Consider the following 24,851-nt stretch of genomic DNA (forward strand, 5'->3'; position numbering starts at 1 on the left):
ATACGGAGAATCGAACGCTATACCGCAGGGGGTACGATGGGTTGCTAGCATGTTGCTTATCAACTAAAGAAGCCGAAGAAGTCCTTAGAGAGGCACATGAAGGAGAGTGTGGCGCGCACCAACCTGGCCCCAAGCTTTATGACCGCATCAGAAGAATGAGATATTTTTGGCCTTTCATGATGAGTGATGCAATCGCGTATGCCCGAAAGTGTGATGCATGTCAAATACATGCGAATTATATGCACCAACCTCCGGAGCATCTGCATCCTTCGGTTACGTCGTGGCCGTTTGAGACCTGGGGAATGGATATTGTTGGTCCTATAAATCCCCCGTCAGTCAAAGGTGACCGGTTCATCCTAGCGATTACCGACTACTTCTCCAAATGGGCTGAGGCAGTTCCACTCAGAGAAGTTAAAATGAGCAATGTCATTGCATTCATCAAGCACCATATCATCTACCGGCATGGTGTCCCAAGACGAGTTGTACATGACAATGGCCCTCAATTTGTCAGCAACGCCTTCATCAGGTTTTGCGAAAAGTTTAAAATTCAGGACATCTCTTCGACAGCTTATAATCCCACAGCGAATGGACTGGACGAAGCCTTCAATAAGACTATCATAAAGATTTTATCAAAACTCGTGAAAACTAATAAACGAGACTGGGATGACAAGCTTGGCGCGGCTCTATGGGCCTATCGGACCACAGTGCGTACACCAACGGGAGCAACCCCGTATTCACTGGTATACGGATGTGAAGCTGTTATTCCATTGGAGATTCAAATCCCGTCGCTTCGAATTGCCCTCGCGACTCAAATGACGACCGAAGAGCAACATCAGAAGCGCCTTGAAGAACTTGAAAGGCTAGATGAGAAGCGTTTAGAAGCTCAACAACATATCGAATTCTACCAAGCCAGAATCTCTCGAGCTTTCGACAAAAAGGTTCGACAACGAAGCTTCAAAGAAGGGGATTTGGTTCTAGCTGAGAGGCGGCCTATGATCCTTAACTCCAAGAAGAAGGGTAAATTTGAACCCAAATGGGAGGGACCATTCGTAGTAGAGACAGTCTACTCGAGTGGCGCATATCGCCTAGTCACCAAGGACGGTGACCGGCTAATGATGCCGATAAACGGCAAGTTCCTGAAAAAATACTATCCCTAGTATCTTCAGGATAACCAATATATCGGGAAGTTCCTAGAAGAATACCACATGGGGTATTCTTAGGGATAACCCAATCATTGCAGTATTGATGAATAAGAAATCCACGTTCGAACTCCGAATGTCAGAATGTTTCTTCTTATTATCAAAATTCTCTAACTCTTATGAGTTATCTTTTGTGAGATGAGATCCAATCCTCTGATAGGTTAATCTTTCCTCACCAAACCATCTGCTGATCAAACCTGTGAGATGAGATCCAATCCTCTGATAGGTTAATCTTTCCTCACCAAACCATCTGCTGATCAAACCAATTAACGGTGGATCCACCAAAATTTCCATCTGGCAGTCATTGGCATTTCTCAGACTTAACATGTTAGGTCCTAATTACCTAGCGTTAAAGTCTTCCTTTGAATGATAATACGAGTTGGCACTTTCTTTACTACCTGTATTCCACTTTCTTTGCTTTCAGGTCAAACCTATAAAAGTTAGGGCCAAAGCCAAATTCCTCTCTCGATTCCTTCCATGAACGAGAGGTTCACTTTCAATTTGAACAATCAAACCTATAAAAGTTAGGATTGTTCCCGATCTCACTTAGTCAAGCCTACAAATAGTTAGGACTAAGATTATCCTTTTCGATAAACGAAAGACTTCCATCTTTTCCTTTTTTCAGCCAAACCTATAAAAGTTAGGGTCGAAATTGGGCTTTCTCCTCAATGAATGAGGGATTCTTTTGATTCAAATGACCAATCCTATAAAAGTTAGGGCCGTTTGAACTTTTTCGATTCTCGGAGTGGAGATCCCACTCTTAGTTTCATCTTTTCGGATTCTGGGGGTGGAGATCCCACCTTGAGTTTCCTTTCCTACTGTAGATAGAATATAAAATTCTTCCTCTTCAGTCCCGGGAGATAGAATATAAAATTCTTCCTCTCCCGTTTCCCAATCCGTCTTTATTCTGATAAAGGACATAATTTTCGATTTCCAATCTGGGCACTTTGTGCACGGGGAATTTTATCTCAACTCCTAAATAGAGATAAGTCTACGCCTAACACGCGTTGCCGGTTTAGTCTTTCACCGATTGAAAAAGACACCAAGGTCTAAACTTAGGGAATTTTATCCCGAAGCCTAAGTAGGGATGAATCAACATCTAACACGTGTTGCCGGATAGCCTATTCCCGTAACAAGGGCGAAGCTTACGTATTCAAAATCATAGCACAAAGTCTTAGAGAATTCACTCTCTTAGCACAACGTTACATGCGGAACGGATTTAGACAATCCGCATGCTAGCCCGATTCAAACGGTGATCGGTAAAGGCACATCAAACCCGTTGAAGGCTGGGGGTTTGCCAAAAATCCCAAAGTCTATGTCTAATACACATTGCCGGTTTAGTCTTTCGCCGATTGAAAAAGACACCAGGGTCTAAACCTGGGGAATTTTATCCCGAAGCCTAAGAAGGGATAAGTCGTCGTCTAATACACGGCGCGGGGTACCTTTTCCCTATAAGAAATGGTTAAGCCTATGTATTCAAAATCATAGCATCAAGTCTAAGAAAAGCGATTTTCTTAGCACAACGTTACATGTGAGACGGGTTTTAATAATTCACATGCTAGTCCGATTCAAACGGTAATCGGTAAAGACATATCAAACCCGTTGATGGCTGGGGGTTTACCAAAAATCCTATAAATCTTATCATAGTTGAGTTCAAAATAAATAAAGAAATACCATAAAGGAATCAAATACGGAGTTTCTATTAATAGATCAAGTCAAGGAATACAATAAAAAGCTCGTTAGCCCGAAGGCAGCTGACGGCTAAGAACATGAGATTCTAAACTAGAAAGCCTATCTATATAACTCTGCTCAAGTTCTGCCTGCAGACCAGCTCGGACAGATTCCTCAGAACTGCTCAAGATCTTCATGGCTTCATTCTTCAGCTTCATCAATCTCTCCTATGTAGATCCTAGCTTCTCGAGGGCCTGTCCACGAGAATGCTCTACTCCAGCCAGGTCTTCTGCAATGATAGTAATGGACTCCTCGGCGTGCTTCAAGGCCTCCTTCAACCTAGCCACTTCCTCACGGCCGGAATCCAAAGAACGGAGTAGCTCGGCCCTATCTGTATCCCTCCTCGCCACGGTAGCCATCAGCTGCGCAACTGAATGCTCATGTGACTGAAGCTCACTGCCGATGGAAGATCTCAGGTCGCGCCACTGTGCCAGCCTATGCTCCATCTGAGAGGACACGAAGGAAGAAACCCCATTAGCCTTCAGCTCCTTCAACTCTCGGATCTCCGACTCTAGAACAGCAAAATCGGCAGTAAAGGAATCGGCCAACTCTGGATACCCTTCTTCTCTGAACATCGGCATGTGATGAGAAAAGGAACGCCTGAACTGATCGAAACCATATCCTCGATGAAGAAGTTTCTCGATCATGCCGTTATAAAAGACGGTAAAAAGGCCGAGGTCTGTACGGAAAATGTCTTTGTCGGGATCGGTATCAGCCAAGAGGGCGCGGGCACGCTCATATAGAGATGATCGAGATCCTACAAGAAACCGTGTGGAAAGCTAAGAGATTATCGAATACGATAAGAAAATTTAAAGGCAAATTCCGAGCATACCAATGCCAACGGAGGTCCCCTCAGGCTGAAATCCGACAGGTTCCGAAATAACTGCAGGAGTAGTCATGGAGGGTATATCAACCCCTGTAGGCAAATCGGTCATACCTCTCGGCTGTGGCGGGGAAACACCGCTCTCAGGCAAACTATCAGTCCCAAAAACTGTAGTGGCATCAGGCACAACGGCTGGTCCTATAGTTGCACTTCTTTGTTAGTCAAAATGAAAATTTGGACAAATAAGGAGGGTCGGGATGATAAGGTCATCTGCATACCTGTAGGTCCATCATGCTCAGGTATCCGGGGGATGCCAGGAGTCATAAGAGTATCGGTCCCGGTAGCTGGTCCTATGATTGCACCCATATATTAGTCAAAAGTCAGATAAATAAAAAGGAGCACGATGTCCCTAAATCGTATGCGTACCTGCAAGTCCGTCACTCCGAGGTAAACTAGATATGCCGGGAATCGATATTGGGTCAGTCCCAATGACTGGCGCTGTAATATTAATCCTTCATTAGTCAGACAAAAGACCGGGCAAAATGAAGAGAATCAGACATATACCTGTGAATGTATCACCCTCAAAGGGTGGTCCCACGGTTCTTCTGGTGGCCTGCTCAGCCAACATATCGGCTAATAATCCAGCGTCGGGGCCCGAGGAACCTGGTACAGAGGCACACCTCTGTTCCTCGAAGCCCACATCATGAAAGATCTGATCCTCAGCTGGCTTTTCCATCGCGACATCTGCAGGACAACCTAAGTGTTGGATATATATACAAGAAGATGGGAAAGAAGGAAAAGCTCAGAAATACCTGCAGCAGGAACAGAATATCCTTGTTCCCCAATATCTATGCTTGAGTTATTCAGGAAATCTGAAAGAATGCGAGGCACAAAAGAATAATGAATCCTGATTTCTCTAACTCCGCCAAATGCTACTCGAGGAGGGTATCATCGAATTTAGATATACCTGGACATGGAGTGGTGGGATTGACACTATTAGCCTGCTCGGTGTCAATGTTCATATCAATACCGAGGGAACCATCCCGAATGGCGTCGCACATTTGCTACACGAAGTTATCCGTATTATCAGAATCAGTGAATACGGGGTCCGGTGGAAGCTCGCCCTCGTCATAGTACCCTGAAACATAAAACATGATTACGAATCCCAGAAGGTGAGACATCCTAAAGCAATAAAAATGACAAAATGTTACCTTCCTCACCATCGGCGATGTCTCCTAAATCCACTCCATAGGGACGCTGGCCGACGTATGGTTTATGAACAGTCTTCTTCTTCTTCGGAGTACCTGCCCTCATAAAAGCTCATGCATGGACTTGCCACGCGTCTCAACATGCGTGGGAGCTTGGCCGCTAGGCCCGAATCTCGCACAACGAGAAGCAAGCGACTCATGATCGTCGACTGTTCTACCTGAAGTGATAAGGATCATTTCATTAAGTGAACAAGATCTTTCGTGGATACCAATTGAAATTGAGAAAGAAGATCAAAGAGCATGACAAAACTGCATCGAGTTCTTCTTTTTTAGTATCTGTATCCACATATTCCTCCGCAGAAGTCTCGTCATCATCATCAGTAGGAAGGAGCTCTTCATCGTCTTTGTTCGAAGGTTTGGCATGCCTCTTCCTCTGTCTCTGAGCAAGCTCGGCTTTACGAGCAGTCATCATAGCGACCTGGACCGAGTGCTCAGATTATAACTCTGAAAGGCTCCTCACACCTATGGATTCATTGGCGGAAAGGAACCACTTGCAACTGAGGAAAGTAATCATCGGCTGGCGTCTATATGAAGGAAGAGCAAAGTGGGCTCCGGTGCAGCCCACCATAGTCCATAGCCATGCTCGTACGCCGTCAATAAGCCCTCCCTCAACCTTCAAACCACGGCTCGGATTCCCAACATATAGTTGGTCATAGCCGAACTGACGAGCAAAACGGCAGGGAAGGTAAGGCTCTATGTGGCAACGGTTCTTCACCCGAAGAACAAGATACCCGACACGGATGTTTACCAACCAGCGGAAACAACCTACGTCGAGAGCAGTCCGATTAGTTCTGGGCTTCTCCTCATCAATCAGCACATCACCATAGCGACCCGAAAAGTGAGGAAAACACTTGAAGAACTCCCAACTCTTACGAACTTGAAGCTCTCGTTGTGCATCACTGAATTTCTTCCCGAGCCATGAAAGGAACAGGGACATCAACAGCACTGGGCGCCGACATCAAGTCAGGACGGGGAAGAACAAGCCACGCCATCAGATACGCATAAGGAAGCTCGACCTTCGGACAAATAAGCTCGGTCGATGGCTCAGAACCCACCTGGGTAAAACTACTGACCAGACACCTAAGCCCGCAATGAATGCCAGCAACCATTGCTGGGAGCAGGGAAAGCTCCCTCCCATAAGCTAGCTGGACCGCAGGGAAGAGCACCTCGAGAGGTAAGTCGTCTGACTGCTGGTACGGAACGATGCACTTCTTCAACCAAAGGGCGAGATAGCCTGCTAGTAGAGTCCGGGGCTCAATGGACTTCTGTGCACGGCGGAGGAACGAACGAAACTTGGTTCCCGCAGGAAAAGCTCCCTCAGCACTGGCAATGGTATAAGAACGAGCCTCAGCCTTCTCCATCAACTCATTAACGGCGGGAGGGGGCAAGACGTCTAACTCACGAAGGGACTCGCCAGAATCACCCTCCAAATTCGGGAACAAATAGACAACAAACTGCTTCAAGCTGATCTGCTTTTTCCTCTTCGCTGGAGGAGAAGTCTGGATCAAGGAGGTATGATAATGGCAGGTGAGGTCCTAAAGTGTATCGTGCATATCGGGAGTATCCTTCTTCAACCACTCCAACTGCTGGTTCGAGGGAAAGTACTCCTGGTATGGACAATCCCCCATCGGAAGACCAGAAACCTGATGCATCTCGTGTAAGGCCAACCCTAACTCTCCGCCGCTGGTCAGGAACGTGTTACTGTCAGGCATGTATGTCTCCAACAAAGCCAAGAAATGGCGGCAGCTGACTGAGAGTCCATACATGGTGACTCGTATAGGTGCATACAATCCACTGCTCCTCAAATCCTTCTCCCAGCGCCCCAAGACGTAACTGGTCATGCGTGTCCACCACCCCTTGGGCAGTGAGAAAGCCCAACCATAGCATCTATAATCTGGTAGGAATGGAGGGAATATACAGGAGAGCTCCTTCATGAAGATTCAGCCAATGCTCCTCGGTAAGAGTCAACGTAGCAGGATCCTCAGTGTGATCCCCGAACAGAAAACTGGGCTTCTTTAAAGCCTGAGTAGAAGTAGAATCTGCGGTGAAGGAAGCATCCGTAATCAGCTGGCGTAGGCAATGACGCCCCCCATCCCGTATCAAACGACAGGATTCGTCGGAGCGGTCTCTGTCGAACTGAGGGAGCGGACCAATGGCCTGCCTGATGGAAGCCGAAGAGAAAACTTCCCTGCTACAACCAGTAGGGGCATGATGAGGGAGGCTGCCCGAGGGGAATTCGACTGCAACAAAACACAAGAATGGAGTCACAAAATCCATCTGATAAAGAAGCGAGATAAGATCATTCGCGGGACAATTGGAGAGACGATTTTGAGTGTCCTACACTGGAAGAACGGTATGCATCATCACGCAAATAACGTGGTAACATACACCGACCTACAAGGTGTAAGACGACACAAGATCGCCACAATATACCAGAGGACTTGAATTGGCTAAGCAAAACAAGTCCGAAACCTTAACCCCCGCGAAGGAGGGTGTCGGCCCTTCTCGAATGACCCGCGAAGGGGTCAAACGAGGGTGTACGCAACCACCAATGTCCTGAAACCTTAACCCTCGCGAAGGAGGGTGTCGGTTCTTCCTTAATGACCCGCGAAAGGATCAATCAGGGATACAGAAATAAAGATTCTCACCCCCGAAAAAGGAAGCCGCTGGAGGGGAGGATGATGCGGAAACTTCTTCCTCGCTAGGCTGCGAACGGGATCGACTCCTAGGAGGTCGAGATCGACGTGGAGGCATCGAAAACCTGCGATGAAAAGCAGCAAGTCAGATACAATCTAAAATATGAATACACGAAATATAAAAGGGAAATTAAGAACTTGAGCTAAAGTCCTATGAATAAATAGGATTTTATAGTTGAAGTCTAATTAAACCTACAAATTTCGTGCATGCTAGACAATGATTGTCATTTTGTGGTGAATTTTGGTGAAATACCCAAAATACCCCTCGTGTTCAAGGCTAAATTTAGGTCAATGATACGCTTGAGTTGGGTCATGGTCATCATATCTGATCACATAGCACCCCTCATACTTCACAATTTTGGTTAATTTTGCAAATAAACCCTTTTTGTAAAATTTAGCCAATCTTGCAAATAGACCCCTCCACAAATTTCGGTTTAGTTTCCACACACCTTTCTCAAAACTTTGGCCATGGTTTTGTGGTCTAAACTTTTGGGATTTCAGCCCTGAATTTTCAGCCCTTTTTGCAAATAAACCCCTCTATATTTTGGGTTGATTTTGCAAATAAACCCCTCAAACAATATTGATTCTTGGCATGCAAACACCTCTCAAATTTTGGACAAATAGACATGAAATTTCAATCCTAAATTTCAGTCACTTTTGCACAAAAGTCCTCAAATTTCAGTCCACTTTTGCATAAAAGCCCCTCAATTTCGGCCATATTACACTTTTTGCATAAAACCCCCCAAAGCCTTGTGCATACACAACCCATCATCAAAGAGCCTTTTTTTTAACTCGTGAGAACAAAAAGTTGTGATCTTTGCATGAGAATTCATGGTATACCCCCATCACAAACATAAAGCTACGATCTTTCTTGAAAAAGAGGAGAGTTTTGAAAGAAAACTTACCCAAATCAAGAGCTTGAATTTGAAGATGAAAAGAACCCTAGCTTGAGAGGAGAATAATTTTCGGCCAAGAGAGGAGCATACAAAATCCGAAATTTTGTGGGTTTGGAGTTCTTGAAGGAGAGGAACAATGGTGTATGGAGGGAATGAGGAAGAAGGAGTTTAAAAAAGGAAAAGACTCTCTTTTGAAAATATGGAAAGAGGGGGGAAAACAAAAGAGGCAATGACAAAAAGGGAAGTTCAAAAGGAAGAAACAACAAAAGGAAAAAAGGGGGTGGATATTCGGTTTTGGCCAAGACACCCCAAGGGGTGTCTCGGCAAAACCGAGACACCCCAAGGGTGTCTTGGTTTTGTTGGGACACCCCTTGGGTGTCTTAACCCTATTCGAGCCTCCGGAACCCTTTTTGAATCCGAATTCGCTTAACACTTGAAACCGCTATGCTCCAATACCTTAAGAGCTTAAACTGTGTATACTCCAGCAAACGTACGAGTATAAACTGTGTTAATGGCGATCCGTAAACCCTAGGGTCAACGCCGGTCAACGCGTAACCCTAGGTCAACGCCAGTCAACGCGTTGCGACTAAAAAGTCAACATTCGACGTTCGAAACCCTAGGGTCAACGCCGGTCAACGCGTAACCCTAGGTCAACGCCAGTCAACGCGTTGAGACAAAAAGTCAACATTCAACGTTCGAAACCCTAGGGTCAACGCCGGTCAACGCGTAACCCTAGGTTAATGCTAGTCAACGCGTTGTGACTAAAAAGTCAACCTTCGACGTTCGAAACCCTAGGGTCAACGCCGGTCAACGCGTAACCCTAGGTCAACGCCAGTCAACGCGTTGCGACAAAAAGTCAGCATACGGTGATCTGAAACCCTAAGTCAACGCAACGTGACGGAGGTAGTTCAAAGTTAACTCAATGACACGAGCCAAACTCAATTCATCAGCTGTAGACTCGAGACTCCGACGACGGCCAGGCGATAAACGCAGCGCCGGAAGAACTTCGGTTGTTCGTCAAAGCATCGAATACACCGAAAATCGAAGGAGCCAAGAGTTAAAGCTAACTACAGGTCCTTTATGCCGACTGAAGGCTAGATCAATCACATCCAAAGTATTCCAGCCTCTTCTATAAAAGAAACGAGTCTGGAACGCTTTGGAGGGGGTATCTGTAGGCATCAAAAATTGCCTATAGGTCTCCACGAACAGCTCAGTGTTAAGGAACGACAATGAACGTCACTATCTGGTTCACAGGAGTTCGACTGACGTCGGTGAACGCTTGAAGTGAATCGACGAATTTCGGAATAACGAAGGCACATGCTAATCGGGAGCCCCGCGATGTTTACAAAAGGAACAACACCCTTCGTATCTCGTTCATCCTACAGATAATCCAACCATTGGAGCTGATAGAACTCTTCGTCAGACTTTCAACGCACTTTGAATCACTAAAATCTGAGTTCGAACGAAGAATTTACAGCGGAAGCGGACGAATGCACCTCAACGGAGCGTCTCGGTCAATGTGAGACACCCCAGGGGTGTCTCGGATTTTCCGAGACACCCCAAGGGTGTCTCGAGTTTGGTGAGACGCCCTCCAGCACGGATTCGGGCCTTTAAGCCGTTTTAACCGCTCCGTAACCCCTCATGCCTATAAATACAAGCCTTAGGCCTCATTTTTTCATATCTGGAATTTTGGAGAAGAGGCGAAGCCCTGCCGGAGTGAAGAGTGATCGAGCACTTCAACGCAAGAGAGTTTCTTCGTCAGATCTACATCACCCGTACCCGATCCTTAGTATTATCCCGTTGCGATAATACTAAGAAGAGCAAATATCTCGCTTTATCCGAGATAGGCGCTTCAAGTTTCTAGATCTCCTCGCGGATCGACGAAGCTCTGGATCAGATCTGATTGCCAGGTAGTCCACGGATATCGACGTCCCCGTCACAGGCTAAAGACCCACGCAAGCAAGAGACGACGAACGGATCTTGTGTTTATTTTCAAGAAAGTTATAATTTTTATTTCTTTGTTGTTTGAATTCATTTGTAACGTTTGAAGTTTTAATGAAATCAATGATGAAGGCAACTTTTGACGAAAACACGACTGATGCCTATAAAATTCAACGGCTTCTCTCCTCAACCCATCATCTCCCAGAATAAAATGTCTAGCTTATCTAGCTCTAGCGATGATGAAATGATAGAGACGTTCTTTCTTATGGAAGCTGCTGTCGTTAAGGAAGAAGAACAAGAGAAATGTTCAACTTCAGTTCAACACAAACGACGTATCGTGCTCCATCGAAACCGACTGGAAGGCCACAATCGGTTATTCCAAGATTATTTTGCTGACGCACCAACCTATCCTCTTTATTATTTTCGTCAAAGGTTCAGAATGAGGCGATCGTTATTCCTTCGAATCCACGACGCAGTCGTCGAACATGACAAGTACTTCGTCCAAAAGAGGAATGGTGCTGGACAGTTAGGACTATCTAGTCTTCAAAAGATTACTGCAGCTATGCGGATGCTCGCATATGGAGCATCCGCTGACTCCGTTGACGACTACGTTCGGATCGGTAAAAGTACGTCGCTTGAGAGCGTGAAGAGGTTCGTTCGATTGATTATCAACATCTTTGGAGAGGAATACCTTCGTGCACCGACTAATGAAGACGTTGCACGCCTTCTCGAGGAAGGCTCACAACGAGGTTTTCCTGGTATGCTTGGGAGCATCGACTGCATGCACTGGACATGGAAGAACTGTCCAACTGCCTGGCAAGGTATGTATAATGGACATTTTCATGAACCTACAATTATTTTGGAGGCCGTAGCTAACAAAGATCTTTGGATATGGCATGCCTTCTTTGGACTGCCGGGGTCTCACAATGACCTTAATGTTCTACATCGTTCACCGGTTTTCGCACAACTTGCAGAGGGAAGAGCTTCACCGTGCAACTATATTGTCAATGGCCACGAGTATAATATGGGATACTATCTCGCCGACGGGATTTACCCAGAGTGGTCCACATTAGTGAAGACTATTCCAGCACCTCGAGGAAACAAGCATAAGTACTTTGCTCAACAACAAGAAAGCGCAAGAAAAGATGTTGAGCGAGCTTTTGGCGTGTTGCAAGCTCGATTTGCGATTGTTCGTGGACCAGGACGTTTCTGGCAACCTTGTGTGCTGAAAGATATCATGACAGCTTGTATCATAATGCATAACATGATCGTTGAAGATGAACGTGATTGTCAATTGGACAACAACTTCGACTTTACTGATTCGGTACCAGTCGTTGAACCTTCTCATGTGCATACGGTGCCTCTAACTGAGTTCATCCAAAATCATCATCGGATCAGGAACACGCAAACACACAAATCACTAAAAAATGATTTGATCGAGCATCTGTGGCAGCTTAAGGGATCCATCGCCGAGGATTAAGTTTCTTAATGTCTAATGTAATTTCAGAAAAGGAGTTCAAGTTGTTGTACTACGCCAATTTCATTTTCAATAAAGTAGTTGTTTTCATTCAATGCCAAAATTTTCAACTTCAAGTACAGTCATAAATCTAATATAAGATAATATTTGATAATTAGGAAGAACTAATAAGGATGCGATGCGAGTACAATATATGATAATTAGGAAGAACCCTTGGACATCCACCTCTCCAATATCTCTGCCTGACGCATTTCAAAGTATTGTCATTGAACTGAATTGAGTGTTGAGAGATCGATCTTCATGATATCGTCATATTGTTTCTTCTGTTTTAGCTCTATTTTTTCTTTGTTGGTTTGCTTCATCCACGCGAAAGCCTCTCCCATAATGGACTTAGCGGACTCAGATTTGTCCACATTTTGTTTCCTCTTGAGTTTTGCCACTTTCCTCCCTTCAGGCCTTGCTATAACATCATCCGAGTCAATGTTCAACTCGATGGGGGTCGCTGGCATGGAATTATTTGGTGAGGAATCAGAGTTCGTGGTTCTTCTCGGCTGTGATCGAATCTTATTGTAAGTTTCCATTTGTTGGTTCCATTTTTGGTGATGACGCAACTCAACCCAGCAATGGTCCAACACGAATGGCTTACCATAAAGGGATTGGTATAATTCTTTTACTTCTGCAGTCTACACAAGAGTTAAATTTAGAATAATCAAACATATAAGTTAAATATTTACATAAAAACATATAAGTTAAATATTTACCTGGTCAATAATTCCCGTACCAGATCTTTGTCTTCCTTCAATCTGAGCAACGCACCCGCAGAACTTGTTGACCGACAGTTGAATCGTTGACCAACGGTGCATCATTTGGTTTGGTGTGCGATTCGTTGGATCGGTGGAGTATTGGATAAAGTAGTCGTTAGCTCTGTGCCAGAACTTATCTTTGTGTTGCCCTGTGCCTTGGATGGAGTCTTGGCTCGTGTTCAGCCAAGCAGACACAAGAAGCTTATCCTCGTGGACAGTCCAATTTTCGGACCGCGTGTAAGCTTTCTTCTTATTTGTGGTCGGTGTTTCTTGGGATGACACTTGTTGTGTTGCGGATTGTGAAAACTCGATGGGATGACCTTCTTCTACGACTTCTGTATAGAACGGCGAGTATAAGGCCGATCCTTCACCGGTAAGGAGATGCGAATAGTAGTTGTTTTGGGAGGGATCCATGAGATTTGTAATTTGATAGGAAAATATAGAGTTTTTTTTATGAGAGAGTTGTGTGGAATGAGTTGTGTAGTGAATTGTGAATTTATAGAGTTTTTTTGTTACTGTTCAACAGTCATTTTTTCACACAACGGTAAATTTTTTCACCAACGTTCAACCCATCAACGGTAATAATTTTTCACCAACGGTAGTATTTTTTCTTTGTTCCACGCGAAGTTGAAAGCCAAATAAAAAAAAAATTTACATCAAAACCCGTCGCCCCCAAATCAAAACACTGTCGCCCCCAACTCATCTCCCCAAATCATCTCCTCAAATCATCTTCGTCCCCAATTTTCGTCCACAATTCTTCGTCCCCAACTCTTCAAATTTTCGTCCCCAGTTCGAGCGCCACCTGTCCCTTCGTCATCTTCGAATCAAGCCCCAACCGAGCGCGCTTGGGAGCTCGGAAGCTCCCCAAGGCCACGTCAGCCTTAGGAGAGGGGCTTGGGAGGGGTTCAGAGCTTGCTGGAGGGGGGGCTGCGATCTTCCATGGCCACGTCAGCCTTGAGAGCCTCCTTCAGAGCTTGCTCCCCTTACTCTAAGAACCTCTCAAATTGGTGTATCTATTCGTGTAGGCCATGAAATCTATTTATTAATGTTAATGAAAATGGGTATATGGCATTATACCGTATTCTTTAAAAAAAGGTATATTTGTGTATTTTAAGTATTATCTAATCATCATTAATAACTAATCTTGATTCTGCCGGTAGACATTTGTTATTTGAGATGATTTGCCTCTAGCGGTACGTACTAAAATATGACAATAAAGTCCCTTTATAACGTTTTTCTCAAAAAAGTCTCTTCCAACCGTGCCAGAGGTTTAAAATTAAATATTTTTCTTCGACAATAAAAATAAGACAATAAGATTGAAGAATAGCATATTACTCAGACTAAATTACTTGTAGAGGATTATTCTCTAAAAGACTATAGAATGAGCACTTGAAAACAATACTTAAGCTTTACCTTGAGCGCTTTTTAATATCTTTATGGAAAAAAAACTGAAAATATGATAATGAAACATGAGAATGTAATGACGAAAAAAGCTAATATTTTGGTTAAAAACTAAAAAATAAATAAAAAGTAGTGCTGTGATAGAAAATTTTTGCATCCTCCTACTCCACTGGAATAACCTTCATATTTTATGATTCAAATGTGAGACTTTTTAAGCATTTTTTAAATGATCAAGGTGATGACTTTGCCCTACACTAAACGCACCTGAAGAGTGCCAAGAAATTCAATGGATATTTTTAGTTAGGATTGGATGAGAGAAAAATTTATTTTTTAATCATGATAACATGATTTAAAAAAAAAACTTACATCATTAAAGAATCAGGTATTTATTAAATTAAAAATAAACTAAAAATAAAGTAAAAATTACATTCGGAGCCATCATTTTGGAGGCTCAAACAAGAAAAAAAAATTAAATATGGAAATCCATAAATACCATTATACAAAACTAATCCGCTGATTCATAAAAACAGAATAACTAATTCTAGACCTCCCACTAGCTAAGCACCTAATTACTTGGTCAACCCCATAAAAAATAAATTGTTTTTCTTCATGTGGGTCAAAAATTATAGTTTTTTTTAGAAGAAATACAAAACTCGGATCTCAGAACTCTCTCACATTTGTTCCTAGGAATTAGAACTAACTCCTCTGTTTCTCTCTCTCTCTTGAAACTCCTAACTCCCCCATTTCTGCACCTCACTGTTTCTTTCCAGTTTCAGTCACAAAAACCCTGATACAAAGTTCATAGTTTTTCTTGCTAATCTTAATTGGGCTTTTTCTTACCAATGGTGGGATCACTGGGCCTCAATTCTCCGGCGACCGCAAGCCCGTCGGGCCCGGCAAAGTTGTCATCTTTGTTTGGCAACAGGGTTTCTCAGAGGAGTCCATGGAGGCAATGCAGGGCGTTGTGAATTCTGTTGCTGCTCAGAGCTCCACTGTGAATTCTGTTCTGGCTGACGTCGCAAAGGATTTGCTGGTAATTCTCTAATTTTGATGATGGATTTTTATTCAGAACTAATAAACTCATTATAATTTCTGATCTTTGATGGGTTCGTTTAAATAGTTTCTGAAAATTTTCTTGATATAGATAAATTGTGGTGTTCTCATGAAACATTTAATGTTACCGAACAGCCTAGTGATCTGAAATCTTGAGAGAACAATAATTTTTCTATATTTTGATTTTCGGCATTAGGAATGTAACTACACTGTGTTATTCTCACATGATTCTTTATAAATTTCTCAAGGGTGTTGCGATCCACATAAATGATTGCACATTATTTGCTCATAATGTTTGAAATGGAATTAATTTATCAAATATATATATATTTTTTGAAATTTACAGACAGTTCAGGCACCGTCAGTTTTGAAACCAGCGGCTGATCCGAAAACCATTGCGTCGATCATACTAGGTGGAGGTGCGGGGACTCGACTTTTCCCTCTGACTTCAAGAAGAGCAAAGCCAGCAGTAAGAAATATCCACATTTTTTGTATTTCAAAATGTATTTCAAAGAATTTTTTGGTTTACACATGGGATTTAACTAATGGGTTTTATTCCTATTTGTCTACATGATCCTAAGGTACCAATTGGAGGATGTTATCGGCTTATTGATGTTCCCATGAGCAATTGCATTAACAGCGGGATTAATAAAATTTACGTTCTTACACAGTTCAATTCCCAGTCTCTTAACCGTCATCTTGCTCGAACTTATAATCTAGGGAATGGTGTAAACTTTAGTGATGGGTTTGTTGAGGTACTCAATTTTTTCAAAAAATAAATACTAATTGTTTGTTTAAGGATGAATCAAAGGAATTCATCATATTCTTTTTGACTCTATATAGGTGCTAGCAGCTACTCAAACACCTGGAGAATCTGGGATGAAGTGGTTTCAGGGAACTGCCGATGCTGTGAGACAATTTATATGGCTCTTTGAGGTTTGTAACATGTATTTGTTAAAATATTTAATAATGAATGATTTATTTCATGTATTCATCTACGTGTAAATAGTCAAATGAAGACTATACTTTTGAATTTAATGTAGGATGCCAAGCTTAGAGATATAGAGAACATACTGATATTGTCTGGTGATCATCTATACCGGATGGACTATATGGACTTCGTTCAGGTTTGATTTTAGTTTCCTATCGATTGTAGCACTTTTAAGTTTCTATAAAAAATTCCTCCCTTTGCTTTCGGGATTGATTCAGATATTATAGCTTTCCACAGAGCCACGTGGATTCTGGTGCTGATATATCTGTTTCGTGTGTTCCAATGGATGACAGGTTTGTATATCTGGTCAATGATAAAAATTCTAACTTTGTTCATTCTTTGAATCTCAATTTACATATTAGTACAATTCGTTGACAGATTCATGTGTGTGTGTGTGTGTGTGTGTATTTCTTTGCCTATAACCATAACCTACAAAGCAAGGATACTTTGACAGAGATTTTAAACTCATGTCATGTATAAAAGACCTCTTTCATAATTGTATTCGGTACACAGTAAAGCAGTCAGTTGATGAATTCATGTAGAAGATATTTTGTCATATTCATGCCCAAAATTTATTATGTCACAGCACTAGATGTTATAGGACATTTATATTTTGAAATTTTAGTTCCCAAAGTTGTGCGTTCTTAGTTAATCAAACAATTTATGTATTTAACGTTATTTATTTGGTTACCTTATCCACAGCCGTGCTTCTGATTTTGGGCTCGTCAAGATTGATAAAGAAGGCCGTATCTGTCAATTTCATGAAAAACCAAAGGGTGAAAGCCTGAGAATGATGGTAGATATTCCTTCACCCTGTTAATATGGCCTTTATTTTTCATTCTGATGGGTACACAAATTAGAGAGAAAAATTGAAACTACAAAGATAAAAATTTAAGTAGATGTCTGGTCTCTTTTCTTTGTTAGATGGCTTGTTTTCAATGTTATCTCCAATTTTGCAGCAAGTAGATACAACTGTGCTCGGATTGGCTCCTGAAGATGCTAAGAATTTTCCATACATAGCATCAATGGGAATTTACTTGTTTAAGACTGATGTCCTGTTGAAGCTTTTGAGGTACTTTCTTTTTTGCGAGAATCAGCTCAGAGCATCTCTAACCCTACTCTCCAAATTCCACTCTCCAAATTAAAATATTCCTAGAATATTTCAATTTGGAGAGTGGAATTTGGAGATTTGCTTCAACCCACACTCTCTAAATATTTTTCGTTTTAATTTTTGTCAAAAAAACCATATAAATTAATAATGTTGGATATAGTTTACATTAATAATTTATTTGGAAAAATAATAATAACATTAGAAAGGTGTCAATGAGAGTTTTAAAATAAACCCAATATTAATAATGCAATACAACATATTAAAAAAATAAAATCTGAAATAACAGTGACAAAGCATACATCGATAGAATAAGGAAGCAAACATAAACCTCTAATACAACATACCATAGGTTGCAAACATAAACCTCAAACATAAAATATGATAACAGACAATTAAAATTTCGGCAGGTCATTATCGTTATAACTACTGGTTCCATCCCGATCTCTCGATGAACTCTCATATTCATTCCTTCCTATAGAACCAGCTTCTCCCGCAAACTGAGAAAATCCTCCTTGATCTCTAGAGGAAAATCTATATTCGTTTTTTCCTCCTACAACTCGTCTAAGAAGCTCAAAAAATACTCTTGGCCCTCTTGAGGAAAATCCATAGTCGAATGATGGAGCTCTATATTCATTTCTATTAATAATTTCTTATTATTTTTGTTGATAGTAAGCACGTTCACTTTGATTGACAATCTTACTTAGATCAATTAACATAATTTATCTATCCTCACTTTCACGCTGAAGAGCTAATTGTTGGTCACGTTGTTATATTTCTCTAGCTCGCAATTCTAATTTTATTTTTTCATTTTTAAGTTTGATTATCATCAATTTCTTCATTTTTTCCCTGTTCATTTCACGTTTAGCATCCATCTCTTGCATACTCTTAATAATTCCCTCCTCAGAACTAAACTCCACCGACTTTTTTCTTTTTGCCTTCTTTCTTTTTTTTTCAACAGGCCGACTTGCTGGGCTATCTGTGGGAGACTGGCCATCACTCATGCTCATAAAACTTTCGCTCTCCGTGTTGAGATGCATAACGTCCTCTGTTGTATTAGGCTGACTTTGCGTGTTCGACTCTGATCCTTCAGAGATGCTCCCAGCTGCATGATTGGATTTAGGGCTAGCCCATTTCTCGACATCCTTGAGGATCGTCCAAACATGATCGAACTGAAATCCTTTCCTTTCTTTAACATCTTCTCCATACACGATTCTAGCTTGAGTCAACTAACAAAATTACAAACAAAAAAATATTAGACAGTTGAAAATGATATTATAAAATCTATAGTAAAATTATATACTTACTATATCGAGTTTAGAATCTCCGCTTGGATTCAGTCGCTCGATTTGTCAAACACAACCCTGAAATTTGTTTGCTGCCTTCTTAATTGTGTCCATACAATATTCTAGAGACCTTGGTGTCCGTTGTCTATCACCTACCTTTTTATGGAATACTGTTGTGATCATTTCCCACATCTTATATTTCTTTTGATATGTGCCTGAGACTGGGTCTTGAGAAATTTCAAACCATGCCAAGCACAAGAACTAATCTTCTAGGTTACTGAATAAATTTTCTCGAACAGATGTCATAGTGGATGGAGAAAGATTGGTGGACAAAAGTAGTTATCTAAATAAATCAGAAAGAAAGGATGGAAGTGTGACCATATGGGATAAGAGCTACCATTATTTATAATATAAGTCTCCCAACAAGAGGTGATGATAGGAATCTGGTGATTGTAATAAGACAAACACGAGACTCAATATTAACATGAACGGACAAGGATCTTGGAAACATTACCCGATAAGAGGTAATGGTGGGAATCTGGTGATTACAAGAAGATAAACACGAGACTCGATATTGACACGACCGGACAGGAATCTTGGAAACATCACCTAACAAGAGGTGATGGTAGGAATCTGGTGATTGGAAGAAGACAAACACAGGACTCGATATTGACACGACCGGACATGGATCTTTCACAACTCTTTATTAATCTGAACTCTAAATGCAAAACTCAATATTTCACAACTCTTTTCTCTCCATACAATAAAATATGAGCTTTGAAGAAGAGCAATCTTAGAACCACTCTTCTTCTTCCTCCGATGGAGAGACCCTCGATCTTTGCCTTTAAGACTGAGAGAATGAATTGGCTGAGCAGGAGGAGCGAGATGAAATCTTGAAAATTTTTTGGCTCGTCGACTTCAAGAGAGCAGATAACGAAAACGTAAAGGATCGATTCCCGGTCATGTGGTGATCAATCGTGGAAGAGAAGAAGGTAACTCTCGACTTTAGCACGATTATTTTTCTGAGAAACCCACATATAAGGATGCTCTTTTTCGTAGAAGGTTTCAATGTCGACGAGATCTATTCCTTCGCATTATCAACGGAGTAAAGAGCATGACAACTAGTTTGTGCATAAGAGAGATGATCTTGGTGTATTAGGATTATCGATTTTACAAAAAATAATAGCAGCGCACCGCATGTTAGCATACGAAACTTCGATGGATAGTACCGACGAATATATTAGGATTGGAGAGTCAATTGTAATCCAATGCTTGAAGAGGTTTTGTCAGGCAATTATAAAGGTGTTCGAAAATAAATATTTGAGGTATCCCACTGCAGGTGACATTACACGGTTGCTAAGGAAAGGCGAAGAGTGCGGATTTTTAGGAATGTTGGACAGTTTAGACTGCATGCGTTGGAAATGAAAAAACTATCCAACGGCTTGAGCGGGACAGTACTCGGGACGTCACGAAGGCCCAACAATGATTCTCCAGGCAGTAGTCTCATATGACTTATAGATATGACATGCTTTTTTTGGATTACCAAGATCTAACAATGATATTAATGTACTGCAATCTTCAAATTTGTTTGATCAACTAGCACAAGCTATTTCCCTTCCTGCTAATTATAGTATTTTAAGAAAGAATTATGATACATGTTATTACTTGGCCGATAAGATATACTCCAAATGGTCTATCTACTCTTGTACAAACAATATCCCAACCACAAGGGTCTAAGAGGCAGCTCTTTGCTGCTATAGAAGAAGGATACCGAAAAGATGTAGAGCGGGCTTTTGGTGTTCTTCAGTCACGATTTGTCATTATCAAGAGACCATCACGTTCTTGGGACAAGCGAGAACTACACGACATAATGACTGCTTGTATTATACTACATAACATGACTGTAGAGGATGAACGCGATGCGAAACCAAAGATTATTATTCACGACGAATCTTCAAGGCCTGAAGAGATGGAGATTGATGATGCTGAATGATTCCAACGATTCTTTGATCGACATAGGAAGATTCAAGATAGGAAACTCATTTTATGCTTCAGAACGGCTAATTGAACATTTATGACAGAGGCACGACAACGAAGGAATGTAATTTAAATATTGTAATTTATGCTTGTATTTTCTTATGAGACAAGTTAAATAGATCTCTATATTTAAATTTTTATGTCTGATACTTATTTATTTAATTTAAAAAATAATAATTTTATAATAATACTAAAATAAATTAATCTTAGTTTTATTTTGAAGATCTCGACGAGACCTTTCCAAATATATAATTATTTTAAAAATTAGATTAACAATTTTTTATCTATATTTATTTGAAATTAAATATTTAATTTAAATTACTAAGAATGATGGAAAAGTGATAATTTTTAAGAAATTAAATAGTTGAAAGTGGTAAAATTGTAAATAATGAAAGTTTGAATAGTGATTCGGAGAGCTTCTCCAAATTCTACCGTCACTCTCCAAATTTGGAGAGTGATTGGAGATGATTCACTCTCCAAATTTGGAGGGATGGAGATTTTGCTGAGTGATTGAAGATGCTCTCAAACAACAAACTAACTTCTGTTATTTTACTTTTTGTTACCTCAAAAACAAAAAGAATCCTTTGTTTGCTCTTCTTATAGTTCGCATACTAGTCACACAGTGTGTTTTTATAGAATTAATTTGTTTGTTATGATTTATCATAAACTACTTGCCTCAGATTCACTTAAATTTAGCAATGCATTGATCGTTGTTAACTTTCAGATCTAAGTATCCTCATGCCAATGACTTTGGGTCTGAAATTATTCCACTGGCTGCCAAAGAGTATAATGTGCAGGTAAATAAATACATGAGCCCCATTTTTCTGCTGGCTCGTAGTTAATGATGGCTTTAACTTGGAAACTAATGAAAATGGTATTAGCTACAAATCCATTTCCCCTTTACTGTTTAAATTTTTTTTTTTGATAGGCATATCTGTTCAATGGATATTGGGAGGACATTGGAACAATAAAATCATTCTATGATGCAAATCTGGCCCTCACTGATCAGGTAATCACATTATCTCAGTATCTGCCTGTCTTCTTTTGTGTAAATTTCATAAAACTCCCAAAACTTTGGGGTGTCTCAGATAACCCCCTTAAACTTTTAATTTTTTTCCAACATACCGACTAATGCCGTTACAATTCAATGGCAATATCAAGATACCCTTAACTAAAATATCCTTAATCAAATGTTTGTTACTAAGGGTTATTTTAGTCAATTGACATCACGTGGTCGACACGTGTGGGGCTGTAATTGGTGTTAACTTGGGAGTTTCATGCGAAAACTTCAGGGGTGTTTAGTGAAATAAACAAAGTTCAGGGGGTAATGGGTCAAAAAAGTTTTGGTTTTTTTTTGTGAACTCACCCATTTCTTTCCAGATTCTACTGAATTTTTACTCATTTATTTGTCATACTTGATTACTGACTGAAACCTTTCAATCATTCTTGAAGCCTCCAAAGTTTCATTTTTATGATCCTTTGAAGCCAATTTTCACTTCACCAAGGTTTTTACCTCCAACAAAGATGGAAAAATGCCGGGTATGATTATTTTTCAGTGGTGTTCTTGTTTCAATTAGTCTTTTCCATGATGTTGTCGTTTAACTAATGATACTTCTAATTTCTCCAGGTTGTGAACTCCATTATTTCACACGGATCTTTCTTAACAGAATGCAATGTAGAGCGTTCCATAGTTGGTATTCGTTCACGATTAGAATATGGGGCAGAGCTCAAGGTACTTCCTCATGTAAACAATCTCTAGATACCAAAAACATTTCGTTATGGTAAGAACATGATTTTGGTGGGAGAGGAGAGCAAAAAATGCTCACAGCCAATGATGTTAACTTCATATGTGAAATCTTTCATGCAAATGCAGAAATCTATATATGATAGTGGTAAACGTACAAAATATCATTCCTAACTAAGCGTAAAAGAAAGGGGAGACGTCTTCTGTCTTTAATCAGTGAAAAATAGGACCCCAGTGTAGCATTACAAATTATATTTTCTGCTTTTGCTTTGTGAGAAGTGTGAATTTGCTGTGGGTGACAGTAGAAGAACACAGGGTCCTGAACAATGTTGATTTTTTTTCTTTGAGTGAATAAACAATATTGACATGAACGACGTGGTAAAACATTAGATAACCACAGCAGATTTCTCAAAAAATAATATACCGTAGTAGAATTTTGCACATGTTATAGGGATTAAAAGTGGGACAAATAAGAGCTAAACGGACACATTCTGATGCCACAACCATGATATTTGTTAAGAAATTGACATATTTGCAGCCTCCAATTTGACAATTTAAGATGACCTAGATTTTAAATCATGCGTATAATACAATGATTAAAATACTAACTAGAGATGATTGTTTTCGTGTTACTAGAAGCCTCTTAAGGAAGTTGAATTTTGTTTATTAGGACACCATGATGATGGGGGCAGATTACTATCAAACTGAGGTAGAGAGGGCCTCGTTCTTGGCTGCTGGAAAAGTTCCAGTCGGTGTCGGAGCAAATACCAATATTAGGTATGCTTTCCCTATTTGGATTACGTGTTACTGGCTAATTTCAGGCATATTGATATAAACCTTGTTCGTCACTTGATATAGGAACTGTATCATTGACAAAAACGCGAAGATTGGAAAGAACGTGGTCATTGCAAACACAGATGTAAGTTTCTTATGATTCTTACTCCTTGAATATTGACATAAATGTTAATCAAAGTTCAGCCAGAAGAACAGAACAGATATACACGGATGACACATAAATTGCACCATACTATAAGCTCAGTCAGGTCATTTGCTGTATTGAAACAAATATCCGCGCCAAAGTAAATACTTAATTGAAATTGGCTGACTTTTGGCATTTTGCTGACATTTTGGAAAATCTGTCATAAATTGACTACAGAATGTGGAAGAGGCAGAGAGACCATCAGAGGGTTTCTACATTCGCTCAGGAATCACGGTGGTGTTGAAGAATGGTACAATTGCAGATGGTAGCATTATCTAGAGCTCTTTTTCGTTATCGATTACGTGAGTGACCATGAAGCACATGTATAGATCAATGGCAATTAACAGTAGATGGGCACTCATGAGTTTCTTCTCACATGAAAGAGGGTCTCGGTATTGCTTCTGAAGTTCATTAATAGGGCCGGGGTTATAGTTCTAGTTGAGCCTCACTAGAAGTAGTCCTGATGACTGATGAGCGATCATATTTCATTAATTGCTTTTTCGTCAAATTTCAAATGTACACAGCCTTAAAATAAGCCTGTCTGTTAACTGAAACTCCTCTGAGTTATCAGTATTTTTTTTCCTTGAAAAACCAAAAAGACAGGTAGACAATCATTGAGCAATAAAATGTAGTTCTTTCGTATATCTGTTTCTTTTATGTTTTTTGTGCTTTATTCTCTTAAATATCATATTTTACATCTCCACAACCCTTAGTTGATCCAGCTACCACTGTTGGATATTGTTATATCTGTTGTTTAAGTAAATAAAAAAGGTACTACAGAAGTTTCTGTTTGTTGAGTTCCAACATTGATAGTACATATAGTACGACACGCAAATTTAGTTCGAATCTGGTGTGCAGAAAACCATTTAGGGGCTGTTTGGTTCCTTGTTTTTGAGGGAAATGCTCTTTTGAAAGCCAGCCAAAAGTGTCAAAAGTGTCATTTTTTGGCAGACTTTCAGCCAAAATCTTCTTTTTTAGAGACGATTTTGGCTGAAAGCATGCCAAAAAGTGACACTTTTGGCATTTTTGGCAGGCTTTCAAAAGAATCTTTCCCTCAAAAACAGGGAACCAAACAGCCCCTTACATTGTGCTTGTGACAGGAACTATGCTCCGTTTTCTGTAGTAGTGGCAAACGTGGAACCCATATAAAATTTGACCTGACTCTTTTAATTTTGACCCGATCTGGCCCATCAAATAATCCATAAAATAAATACAAGATTATGACAATTTTATAATTTGCAGAAAACAATCTTAGAGGTTAAAAAATTAGAAAACATTCTCGAAAGTATAAAGTTTACCAAAAAAACCATGAAATAAGACTTACAAAACAGTTCAAAATCTATAAATTATAAGCAACAACATGAAATTTTTAAAATTTTATAAAAAACACCCTAAAAATTTCAAAAGCTGCAAATACA

The 24,851-nt window shown here is 40.5% G+C and overlaps 3 protein-coding genes across 6 annotated transcripts; 2 read left to right on the forward strand and 1 right to left on the reverse strand.

Annotated features, from left to right (window-relative positions):
• On the forward strand, positions 10,766-12,034 carry LOC109846909. The gene has a single exon (XM_020416146.1). The coding sequence runs from the start codon at positions 10,766-10,768 to the stop codon at positions 12,032-12,034; it is 1,269 nt and encodes a 422-aa protein (XP_020271735.1).
• LOC109846910 (glutathione S-transferase T3-like) lies at positions 12,119-13,248 on the reverse strand. Its single transcript, XM_020416147.1, has 3 exons — positions 12,793-13,248; positions 12,365-12,714; positions 12,119-12,161 (listed from the first exon to the last, which is right to left on the reverse strand). The coding sequence occupies exons 1-3, from the start codon at positions 13,246-13,248 to the stop codon at positions 12,119-12,121; spliced, it is 849 nt and encodes a 282-aa protein (XP_020271736.1).
• Positions 15,203-24,048, forward strand: LOC109850447 (glucose-1-phosphate adenylyltransferase large subunit 2, chloroplastic-like). Of its 4 annotated transcripts, XM_020420468.1 has the most exons (15): positions 15,203-15,268; positions 15,635-15,757; positions 15,960-16,043; positions 16,132-16,224; positions 16,332-16,415; positions 16,517-16,572; positions 16,982-17,075; positions 17,239-17,351; positions 21,435-21,507; positions 21,639-21,719; positions 22,163-22,249; positions 22,338-22,442; positions 23,125-23,231; positions 23,313-23,373; positions 23,611-24,048. In XM_020420468.1, the coding sequence occupies exons 4-15, from the start codon at positions 16,168-16,170 to the stop codon at positions 23,710-23,712; spliced, it is 1,020 nt and encodes a 339-aa protein (XP_020276057.1). In that variant the 5' UTR covers positions 15,203-15,268; positions 15,635-15,757; positions 15,960-16,043; positions 16,132-16,167; the 3' UTR covers positions 23,713-24,048. The 4 variants fall into 4 exon arrangements, with proteins under 4 accessions (XP_020276057.1, XP_020276055.1, XP_020276054.1 ...); XM_020420466.1 differs by lacking the exon at positions 15,203-15,268 and having other exon boundaries at positions 15,323-15,757; positions 15,870-16,043; XM_020420465.1 differs by lacking the exons at positions 15,203-15,268; positions 15,635-15,757 and having other exon boundaries at positions 15,837-16,043.

The sequence above is a fragment of the Asparagus officinalis genome, chromosome 7 (assembly GCF_001876935.1).
Source record: "Asparagus officinalis chromosome 7, Aspof.V1, whole genome shotgun sequence".
NCBI lineage: Eukaryota > Viridiplantae > Streptophyta > Magnoliopsida > Asparagales > Asparagaceae > Asparagus > Asparagus officinalis.